Below are 12,203 nucleotides of genomic sequence, written 5' to 3'. Positions count from 1 at the left end.
CCCATCAATAAATGTTTGCCTGCTTCCACTCATTCGGGAGTCGGGACACAGACACAGTCCTCGGCCGCCGCTGCCCCTCTGACACTATGTGTGAACGGAGCAGCGGCTGTCTGCTGAGACTTAGTTGCTTGCTGCAGAGCAGTGCTTTAAGTGGGCCAAAAGAGGTGCCGGTACTCTATTAGGCGCCGGTGCTCCCCCCCCCCCCCAATACTGAACATGAAAATACCCTTGGCTGCGTGTGATGGGCACAGTGGCTGCATTAGATGGGCACAGTGGCGACAATTGATGGTGGCACAGTGGCTGCGTGTGGTGGCACAGTGGCTGCGTGTGATGGCACAGTGGCTGCGTGTGATGGCACAGTGGCTGCGTGTGATGGCACAGTGGCTGCGTTTGATGGGCACAGTGGCTGCATGTGATGGCACAGTGGCGACAATTGATGGCACAGTGGCAGTGTAAGTTGGCACAGTGGCTGCATGTGATGGCACAGTGGCGACAATTGATGGCACTGTGGCTGCGTGTGTTCGCACAGTGGCTGCATGTGATGGCACAGTGGCTGCGTTTGGTGGCACAGTGGCTGCGTGTGATGGGCAGAGTGGCGACAATTGATGGCACAGTGGCTGCGTTTGATGGACACAGTGGCTGCGTTTGATGGACACAGTGGCTGCGTTTGATGGGCACAGTGGCTGCGTTTGGTGGCACAGTGAGGCTGCAATTAATGGGGGGTTTTTTTAGTTAGAGAAGGCAAGCTCAAAATAACTCAAAAATATTTTTTTCTGCCATTTTTTTATTCAAAAACTGATGGTCACCTCAGTCCAACCCCCCCTCCCTCCAATACAGTCAATTATTTTCTTACTTTCTTCTGTTGCAGTCCTGAGTCCAGGATCCAGACAGTAGCAGCACTAGGAACTGTAGACGCAGGCTGAGCTGAGGCTCCTCGTGACTTGGGCTTCTTTCCTTGCCGCCGACACAGCTCCCTGCGCGAGTCCTCCTCTCACCTCTCACCTCGCCTCCGGCGTGACGTCACGCGGCGCACGCCGGGGAATGAACCAACTCTCCTCCATGGGGGGGGGGGGGGCCGAGGAAACGCACAGGACAGGAGTGACAGGACAGAGGAAAGGGAGCCAGGAGCGCACTCGGCAGCAGTGAGTCGGCTCCGGCGGGGCGGCATACAGTTTCTTTTGTGACTGCGCTGCCTGTCTGACACACATTACTGGCCCGCAACTCGACAAGCCCACCGGCTGCGTTCCGGTACTGTAAACCCACGTACTGGGCGCACGGAGAGGTGCTGGTACTCTCCAGGGCCATTTTTGGAAGTGGCGGTACTGAGTACCGCCGCGTTCCGGCCCAGTTAAAGCACTGCTGCAGAGAGAAGAGAGTGGGAACACCAGTGGCCGGGCGCCCTAGGCAGCTGCCTTGTTTGCCTAGTGGTAGCACCGGCCCCGAACATGACCCAATTATAAACCATGTTAAATGGACTGTAGTGTGTTTCTGCAAAACTGAAAACGCACTAAAAAAAATGCATAAGTGTGAACAAGGCCTAAATGGACACAGAGCTGCATTATTTGGGACTTTTCTATCTGCTTTTAGTTCACCGTTAATCATGTTTTGTCTTTTTGCCTTGCAGACTTATTTCACAACCCTCTACAGCAAGACTCAGGCTATCGGTCTTACGTCGTCCAGCACCTTCCGTCAGTCGAGCTCCTCGATCGGGAACGTAAGTGCGGCCGCGACTCCTGCATTTAATCCCGCCGTTAAATTAAAGCTTTTTTTTTTTTTTTTGCTGGATGAAAATCTGCCACACGAAAAAAAAAAAAAAAATTGCCACATGCGTTCTAAACACGAAACAGATTTTCCCTTCCCGCAGGCCTCGCTGTAATTTTATGAAGTCGGTGACACAATCCAGTCCACAAATTAAGTTGGATTTGTAAAAACGAGACTGCTGAAAATCTGTTGAGTCCCCGGAGCTGCTTTGTGTTGTTTAGGCTTGTGTGTCAGGGAATTTACATCTGTCTGTTGGCGTTACGCGAGCGCAGGCTCTCCGCACGACACGCAGGAATACTCCAGGCTCTGCGTTATAACAGAGACCGGCAAATCTGTTATTTTTGCGCGGAGAGACAGGAAATAAAGTAGCTGCAAATTTATTTTCTAAAAAAATAAAATGAGGTAAAGCTGGCCACACGCGTCTTCATGCAGAGATTGTATAATGCAAAAATGACTGCGAATATGGCGCCGCCGGACCCTCAAAATTAGGATAAAGCTAAATGGAAAACGGAAAGGAGTTCAAAAAACAATCCAAAAAAAGTCTGCTGGAAACGGTCGTCTCTCCCCTGGACCAGGTTCTGAATATACCTAATACACTATTAGGGATCAACCGATATCGGGTAGATTCAGGTAGATTTGCGCAGTTTTTACGGAGGCGCAGCGCACCGTTTTGCCGCTGCGCCGTAAATTGCGTGGGCGCTCCGGCAAAATGCCCGGCGTAAGCGCGCGCAATTTAAATGATCCCGTAGGGGGCGTGGATCATTTAAATTAGGCGCGTAGCCGCGCCGAGCGTAGTGCGCATGCTCCGTCGGGAAACTTTCCCGACGTGCATTGCGGTAAATGACGTCGCAAGGACGTCATTTGCTTCAAAGTGAACGTGAATGGCGTCCAGCGCCATTCACGATTCACTTACGCAAACAACGTAAATTTCAAATTTCGCGACGCGGGAACGACGGGTATACGTAGCATTGGCTGCCCCTGCTAATAGCAGGGGCAGCCTTACGCAAAAACCGACGTACGCAAACGACGTAAACTGCGTACGCTTGGCTCGCGTAGGGTTGTGAATCGGCGTTAGTATGCAATTTGCATACTATACGCTGACCACAACGGGAACGCCACCTAGCGGCCATCGTAAGAATGCAGCCTAAGATATGACAGCATAAGGAGCCTTATGCCAGTCATTTCTTAGGCTGCAGTCGGTGTATCGAGGTTCCTGAATCGGGAGCATTCGATACGCCGGGGCAAGTAAGCAATTGCGCTGCGTAACTATGGTTACGCAGACGCAATTGCTCTTTGAATCTACCCCATAATTGTTTTTGGTGCCGATACAATACCGATATTTCAGCCACCTCTCCTGCCAATAGCCAATATTTTTTGGCGATATTTTCTACATTTAACCACTTCCATACCGGGCACTTATACACCCTCCCGCCCAGACCAATTTTTAGCTTTCAGCGCTGTTGCACTTTGAATGACAATTGCGCGGTCATGCTACACTGTACCCAAACTAAATTTTTATAATTTTGTACCCACAAATAGAGCTTTCTTTTGGTGGTATTTGATCACCTCTGGGATTTTTATTTTCTGCAAATTTTTTTTAAAAAATACCGAAAATTTAGAAAAAAAAAATGTTTTTTTGTTTGTTTCTTTTCATAAAACATTGTAAATAAGTACGTTTTCTCCTTCACTGATGGGCACTGATGGTACTGCACTGACAGGCACTGATGGGCACCAATGAGGTGGCACTGATGTGGTGGCATTGATGGACACTAATATGCGGCACTGATGGGCGGCACGGATGGGCACTATTAGGCGGCACTGATAGGCGGCACGGATGGGCATGGATAGGCGGCACCGATAGGCGGCACGGATAGGGGGCACGGATGGGCTCTGATAGGCGGCATGGATGGGCACAGATGGGCACTGATAGGTGGCACTACCGTATGTGTTGTACCAATGCCTGCCAATCAGTGATGCCTATTGTGGGCACTGATTGGCATCCATTTTTTGTGTCATCCCTGGTGGTCCAGTGGGCATCCCTGGTGGTCCAGTGGGCATCCTCGGGGGGGCTGTGCTGATAATCGATCAGCACAAACCCCTCCTGTCACAGGAGCAGCCGATCGGCTCTCCTCTACTCGCGTCTGATAGACACGAGTGAGGAAAAGCCGATTACCGGCTTTTCCTGTTTACATGGTGATCAGCCGTGATTGGACACGGCTGATCACGTGGTAAAGAGTCTCCGTCAGAGACTCTTTACCTAGATAGGTGTTGCCGGGTGTCAGACTGACACTCTGCAACAACGATCGCCGCGATGCGCGGCCCCGGGGGCGGGCAGTGGCTCAATATCCTGAGGACGTCATATGACATCCACTCAGGATATTGAAACCACTTTGCCAACGTCAATCTGTCATTGGCGGGCGGCAAGTGGTTAAAAACAAAACATTTTAAACCATCATTTTACATTTTGTTAGCTTTTTTATCACTGTTATTGCTGTCACAAGGAATGTAAACATCCCTTGTGACAGTAATAGGCAGTGACAGGTACTCTTTATGAAGATATTGGGGGGTCTTTAACCGCTTAAGCCCTGGACCATTATGCAGGTAAAGGACCTGGCCCCTTTTTGCGATTCGGCATTGCCTCGTTTAACTGACGATTGCGCGGTCGTGCGACGTGGCTCCCAAACAAAATTGGCGTGCCCCCCCCCCACAAATAGAGCTTTCTTTTGGTGGTATTTGATCACCTCTGTGGTTTTTATTTTTTGCACTATAAACCAAAATAGAGCGACAATTTAAAAAAAAAATTCTATATTTTTTACTTTTTGCTATATTAAATACCCCCCTAAAATATATATAAAAAAAACATATGTTTTCCTTAGTTTAGGCCGATACGTATTCTTCTACATATTTTTGGTAAAAAAAAAACGCAATAAGTGTTTATTGATTGGTTTGTGCAAAAGTTATAGCGTCTACAAAATAGGGGATAGTTTTATGGCATTTTTATTAAAACATTTTTTTTTTTACTACTAATGGCGGCGATCATCGATTTTTTTCGTGACTGCGACATTATAGCGGACACTTTTGACACATTATTGGGACCATTGTCATTTTCACAGCGAAAAAAATGCATTGATTACTGTGAAAATGGCAGTGAAGGTGTTAACCACTAGTGGGTGCTAAAGGGGTTAAGTGTGTCCTATTGTTTCTTACTGTAAGGGGGCGTGGCTGGACATGTGACGTCACTGATTGTCTTTTCCCTATGACAGGGAACAGACAATCAGTGACAAGCCATAGAGAAGAACGGGGAAGGTTTGTTTACACTCACCTCTCCCCGTTCTTCAGCTCCTGTGACCCGATCGCGGGACACCGGAGCTCAGGACTAGGTTGCGAGAGCGCCACCGCCGACACGCTGGCGACCCACGGCTGGGCTCTTAAAGGCGACGTACCTGTACATGCTTGTGCCCAGCCGTGCCCTTCTTGCCGACGTATATCTGCACAAAGGGGTCCTTAAGTGGTTAAGACCCCAAACCCCTCCTCTGCGAACCCCTCAATATTTGCATTTTTTAATACTTTATTTTTTAAAACTAGCGGCTTTAAAAAGGCCAACAAAGCATCAGCAGAATGGCATGGCTGCGTAAAGGGATGTACCTGTACAGACTCGATGTACGCCGGAGTTTCGCGATCGTGTCACGGAGCTGCAGAACAGGGAGATGCCTGTGTAAACAAGACATTTCCCAGTTCTGACTTGTGACAAGACAGTGATCTACTGCTCCCTGTCATCGGGAGCAGTGATCAATGTCGTGTCACTCGTAGTCCAGCCCCCCTCACAGTTAGAATCACTCCCTAGGACACACTTAACCCCTTCATCACCCCCTAGTGCAGTGGTTCTCAACCTGGGGGGTCAAATGAGGATTTGCCAGGGGTCACCAAAGCCTGGGCTGTTCCTGAAGCCTGCAGCCGCCCACTCAGCCTTTTCACAGCCGCCCATTTAGTTCATGGCATAGCTGGGGGGCAGGGACTAGAGGTCAGCTGACTGGTGAGGAATGTGAAGTGGGAGGGGCTGGAGGAGACCCTATCTGCTGATTTCAGCATAGGTGTCGCTGCTACGAGAAATCACAAAGTGGGAGACACAGGGAGTAACACTACCTGTGATTATTTTTGCCTTTAAAAGTCCCCACTATAGTTCTCAGATCAGCAGAAGACCATGATCAAGAGCACCTAAGTTGGCTGATCCCAACTCCCCACCAGCACTGCCACTGATCCCAACTCCCCGCCAGCACTGCCACTGATCCCAACTCCCCACCAGCACTGCCACTGATCCCAACTCCCCACCAGCACTGCCACTGATCCCAACTCCCCACCAGCACTGCCACTGATCCCAACTCCCCACCAGCACTGCCACTGATCCCAACTCCCCGCCAGCACTGCCACTGATCCCAACTCCCCACAAGCACTGCCACTGATCCCAACTCCCCGCCAGCACTGCCACTGATCCCAACTCCCCACCAGCACTGCCACTGATCCCAACTCCCCACCAGCACTGCCACTGATCCCAACTCCCCACCAGCACTGCCACTGATCCCAACTCCCCGCCAGCACTGCCACTGATCCCAACTCCCCACCAGCACTGCCACTGATCCCAACTCCCCACCAGCACTGCCACTGATCCCAACTCCCCGCCAGCACTGCCACTGATCCCAACTCCCCACCAGCACTGCCACTGATCCCAACTCCCCACCAGCACTGCCACTGATCCCAACTCCCCGCTAGCACTGCCACTGATCCCAACTCCCCACCAGCACTGCCACTGATCCCAACTCCCCACCAGCACTGCCACTGATCCCAACTCCCCACCAGCACTGCCACTGATCCCAACTCCCCGCCAGCACTGCCACTGATCCCAACTCCCCACCAGCACTGCCACTGATCCCAACTCCCCACCAGCACTGCCACTGATCCCAACTCCCCGCCAGCACTGCCACTGATCCCAACTCCCCACCAGCACTGCCACTGATCCCAACTCCCCACCAGCACTGCCACTGATCCCAACTCCCCGCCAGCACTGCCACTGATCCCAACTCCCCTCCAGCACTGCCACTGATCCCAACTCCCCACCAGCACTGCCACTGATCCCAACTCCCCACCAGCACTGCCACTGATCCCAACTCCCCACCAGCACTGCCACTGATCCCACCTCCCACCAGGGAGTAAGGCTGGGTTCACACTACGGTTTTCCCGTCCGTCAGCCGCATACGATTTATATGAAAAAACGTATGCGGCTGAAACGGACGGGAACGTATGGAACCGCACATATGTATGTTTTCCATTGACATTAATGTTAAAGGAAAACGTATGCGGTTGCCATACTGTTTTAAAAACGACCGCAAAACCGTGGTTGAACACGGTTTTGCGTACGTTTAAAAAACGTTTTGCCAGCAAATCGTACGCACCCGGATGCATCTGAGTGCATACGATTTGCAATGCATTCTCTATCTATACGTTTTCCCGTCCGGGCCCGTACGTTTTCGATACTGAAATCGTATGCGGCTGACGGACGGGAAAACCGTAGTGTGAACCCAGCCTAAGAGAAGGAATACAAATAGAGAATACATGGAAGGGAGAGGAAAAGAGGGGGAGGAACAAAGAAAAACGGAGAGAAAGAATAAGAAAGACGTCTAGAGAGGGATGGGGATATCAAACAAGAAATTAGGATAGAGAGATAAAATGGAAAGAAAGAAGAACATAGAGAACGAGTGATACATCCTAAAATGTACTATAAGGGGTTTTAATATTGTGCGAGTGGAAGGGACTCAGTGAGCGCTAAATGTCCGCGGGTTAGGGGCGCAAATTACTTGACTTACCTTGGGTGCCAACAACCCACGATATGAAAATAATTTTACCGTTAGGGGTCCCCACAACTTGGGAAATTTTATCAAGGGGTCACGGCACTAGACAGGTTAAGAACCACTGCCCTAGTGGTTAACCCCTTCCCTGCCAGTGTCATTTACACTGTAATCGGTGCATTTTTATAGCACTGATCGCTGTATAAATGACAACGGTCCCAAAATAGCGTCAAAAGTGTCCGATGTGTCCGCCGTAATGTCGCAGTCACGATAAAAATCATTTGCTTATTGTGATTTTTTATTTTTTTTTACCAAAAATATGTAGAAGAATACGTATCGGCCTAAACTGAGGAAACATTTTTTTATATATATATATTTTTGAGGGATATTTATTATAGCAAAAAGTAAAAAATATAGCTTTTTTTTTTTTATGTGTCTCTCTTTTTTTGTTTATAGCGCAAAAAATTAAAACCGCAAAGGTGATCAAATACCACCAAAAGAAAGCTCTATTTGTGGGAAAAAAAGGACATCAATTTTGTTTGGGAGCCACGTCGCACGACGGCGCAATTGTCAGTTAAAGCGGATGTGCCATAAAAAAAAAAAAAAAATTAAAATCCAGCAGCTACAAATACTGCAGCTGCTGACTTTTAATATTAGGACACTTACCTGTCCTGGAGTCCAGCGCCGTCCGCAGCAGAGGAGGAGCGATCACTCTGCTCCCCCCGCCATCCTCAGTGAGGGAACCAGGAAGTGAAGCGCTCCGGCTTCACTACCCGTTGCAGTTGCACTGCGCCTGCTGATTGGCTCCCGCTGTGCTCTGGGAGCCGAGTGTTCCCAGAGCACAACGGGGGGAGGACGGGAGGTGACGTCATGCCCGCAGTCTGCCCGAGACTGTGTGGCCGGAAGTGGGTGCAAATACCTGTCTTTAGACAGGTATCTGCACCCCCTCCCCCCTCAAAGGTGTCAAATGTGACACCGGAGGGGGGGAGGGTTCCGATCAGCGGGAGTTCCACTTTAGGGTGGAGCTCCGCCTTAAAGCGATGCAGTGCCGAATCGCGAAAAATGGCACGGTCATTGTGCAGCCAAATCCTCCAGGGCTGAAGTCAGATTGTGCATGTGTGGTCTGCATTACTGTTACAATCCCTATCTGCAAATGACCTATAACATAGAAAATAGTCACCACTTATTATATGAAATGTGTCTTGTAGAAGTCAGACAGAAGGAGAGAGAAGAGGCCTTCAAGCTCTTCAACCCGGAGAGAACAGCGGTGCTCCAGTCTTTAGGATTCGGGAGAAGGACGGACTCAGTTCTTGGTGGTAGACCCCCCATACAAGGTTCAGCGTCATCCTGTAGATCAATGGAGCATTCAGGTCAGTCTTGTGAGCTATTTCTGCACTAACACCAGCAGGGGGCATATTTATAACCACTTGAGCACTAGGCCTTTTCTGGCACAGTATTTTTTGCTAGAAAATGACTTGGAACCCCCAAACATTATGTATTTTTTAAAGCAGAGGCCCCTAGAGCAGAGGTCTCAAACTGGCAGCCCTCCAGCTGTTGCGAAAACTACAAGTCCCATAATACCTCTTCTGTGGGAGTCATACTTGTAACTGTCAGCCTTGCAATTCCTAATGGGACTTGTAGTTTTGCTGGAGGGCTGCCAGTTTGAGACCCCTGCCCTAGAAAACACATTGGTGGAGTTTTTTTTATGCAACACGGTATTTGCGCAGTGGTTTTTCAAATTTCAGTTTTGTCGGCGAACCTGAACGGCCGCTCCATGCAATCCTATGGAGTGTCGGATGTCAGCGGAGACATGTCCGCTGACATCCGATCCGCCAAAATCAGATGTATGGCGATATGTCCCCATCCGTCCATGGCGGATCGGATCGGGTGAGATCTGATTAAATTGGACATGATGTCCGTTTTCATCAGATCTCTTCATAGGAGACAGCAGCGCTGCACAAGCCCCTCCCCACTCAGTGAGCAGAGAGGGACTTGTCATCCGCCGGCTCAGCAGAGAGATCTTCCGCTGAGCTGGTGGACTCTGTAGCAATGGAGTTCACCTCGTGTGAAAGAGGCCTTATGCACAAAAACACAATACATAACCCAATCGTTTTGGAAAATATAAAAGATGATGTTACGCCGAGTGCCAAACATGTCATGCTTTAACCACTTCCCATCCGGGCCAATTCTGACACTTCGCTTGCTAGAAAATTTACATAGAACCCCCAAACATTATGTATGTTTGTTTAGCAGAGACCCTAGAGCAGGGATATTCAATTAGCGGACCTCCAGCTGTTGCAGAACTACAAGTCCCATGAGGCATAGCAAGACTCTGACAGCCACAAGCATGACACTCAGAGCCAGAGGCATGATGAGACTTGTAGTTTTGCATCAGTTGGAGGTCCGCTAATTGCATATCCCTGCCCAGAGAATACAATGGCGATCGTTGCAACTGTTTATCTTGCACGGTATTTGCACAGCAAAAAACTGTTTCATGCTTTAAAAAAAATAAAAATAAAATTAAAGTTATCACAATTTTTATGCATAATGTGAAAGATGATATTACGCCGAGTAAATAGATACCTAACATGTCACGCTTTCAATATTGCAGACGCTCATGGAATGGCGCTAAACTTTGGTACTTAAAAATCCTCATAGGCCACATTTTAACATTTTCTATTGGTCACATGTTTTAAGTTACAGAGGAGGTCTGGGGCTATAATTATTGCTCTCGCTCCAACGTTCGCAGCGATACCTCACATGTGTAGGTTTTCATATGTGGGTGGGACTTATGTATGCGTTCGCTTCTGAGTGCGAGCTCACAGGGACAGGGGCGCTTTAAATTTTTTATTATTTTTTTTTATTGTTAATTTAACTTTTCTTTACTTTTTTTAGTTTGACACTTTAAAAAAAAAATTTGATCACTTTTAGTCCTATTTTTCTATTACAAGGAATATAAACATCCCTTATAGATCCCTTAATATAAATATGACATGACAGGTCCTCTTTCCAATGAGATATGGGGGTCAATAAGACCCCACATCTCACCTGTAGGCTGGGGAGCCTAAAATAAAATAAAAATAACGATCTTGGCTTCCCAGTCGAGGCGACACTATTTGTTTAAATGCAGAGGCCGGGCGTGACGTCATAACATCGCGCCCAGCCCCCAAACGATCATAGAGACTCCGGCGACCATCTGGTCTGCCGGGAAATCTTTATGGTCAACATCCGGGGCCGGCAGGTCCGTTCTCCGACTCACCGATCGCAGCAGTGAGTCGGTAGACGTCCCCCCTCGCCTCCTGTAACAACGATCAAGCGGTGGAACAGCCGATATGATCATTCTTATGGTGCAGAGAATCGCTGGCTGAAGAAGACGATATCTGTATGATGCCTGTAGCTGCACCCATCATTCAGATATCACCGCACAAAAGTCAAGGACGTCCTATTACGTACCTTGGGCGGGAAGTGGTTAAAATTGTGCACACGCCTGTGCAATGGCGACAAACAATGCCAAGTTTACCATCCATACGCTATGCTGTAACCGCTTCTGGACCACCCCACGCAGATGAACTGCGGCAGGGCGGCCCTCCTGCGCAAAATCACGTACAGGTACGCGATTTCGTGCATGGGGTCCGGGGTGCGCGCACGTGCCACCAGTGACCCGCTCCCGCTGTGATTGGGCACAGCGGGGGTCTGGTGGACGCGATGTCTGCTGAGACCCGACGATCGTTCTGAGGAGAGGCAGAATGACGATCTGCCAGAGGGGAAAATGGAGATCTTGTGTTTCTGCTAAGCAAACAGGTGTTGGGAAAGCCAAGGGGTTGGAACCCTTTTGGTTGTACACTGGCCTGTGTTACCCACTCCTGAGTCCTGTTCTCTGTGTGATACGCACTCCTGAGCCCTGGACTCTGTACATTACGCACTCCCGATCCTTACGCCCAGTGCAATACATGGATGGAAGCCCTGACCATACTCCCTCTTTGGCGCAGCACTTCATGGGGGGGGGGGGTATCTGTTGGTGGAGAGGACAGGTGTGAGTACCTGCACCGATTTCTCTAAAAATAAAAGCCCTGGGTAATGCAAATGTCACCCATGTAGACTGCAAAATGAATCTGGGGTGTTGCAATGACAGAAGCTGGAACAGGAAACGGCTGTGCGAGGACAACTGTCACACAGCCCAAAGCTTCATGACAGCCAAAGACAGTTTGGAATTTTTCCGTTAAGTTTCCATATATTTTCATGTGTGAGCAGACGGGAAAAATGTATTACGCTTTTATATCTAAATTGGAGTTCTGCTTAAAAAATCTTAACACTGCATTTCTCATCCTTCCAGAAATTAGAGATGTGCATGATGGGAAAAAGCGTTTTGTTTCTGATTAACCATTTCAGCCTCCTGGCCAGAGCACTTTCTGTGATTCGGCACTGCGTCGCTTTAACTGACAATTGCGCAGTCGTGCGACGTTGTACCCAAACAAATTTTTTTTTTTTCCCCACAAATAGAGCTTTCTTTTGGTGGTATTTGATCACCGCTGCGGTTTTTAGTTTTTGCGCTATAAACAAAAATAGAACGACAATTTTGAAAAAAATATATATTTTTTTATT

The 12,203-nt window shown here is 48.8% G+C and overlaps 1 protein-coding gene across 1 annotated transcript in view; it reads left to right on the top strand.

Annotated features, from left to right (window-relative positions):
* The window catches only part of LRRC72 (leucine rich repeat containing 72), a 45,092-nt gene that overhangs the window by 24,261 nt on the left and 8,628 nt on the right, over positions 1 to 12,203 (top strand). The window contains exons 6-7 of the mRNA XM_040354282.1: positions 1,625 to 1,714; positions 8,810 to 8,971. Of these exons, the coding sequence (XP_040210216.1) occupies positions 1,625 to 1,714; positions 8,810 to 8,971 (252 nt within the window). The remainder of the gene's footprint in view (positions 1 to 1,624; positions 1,715 to 8,809; positions 8,972 to 12,203) is intronic.

The sequence above is a fragment of the Rana temporaria genome, chromosome 5 (genome assembly GCF_905171775.1).
Source record: "Rana temporaria chromosome 5, aRanTem1.1, whole genome shotgun sequence".
Taxonomy (NCBI): Eukaryota; Metazoa; Chordata; class Amphibia; order Anura; family Ranidae; genus Rana; species Rana temporaria.
This window is presented reverse-complemented; position numbering and strand designations above follow the sequence as displayed.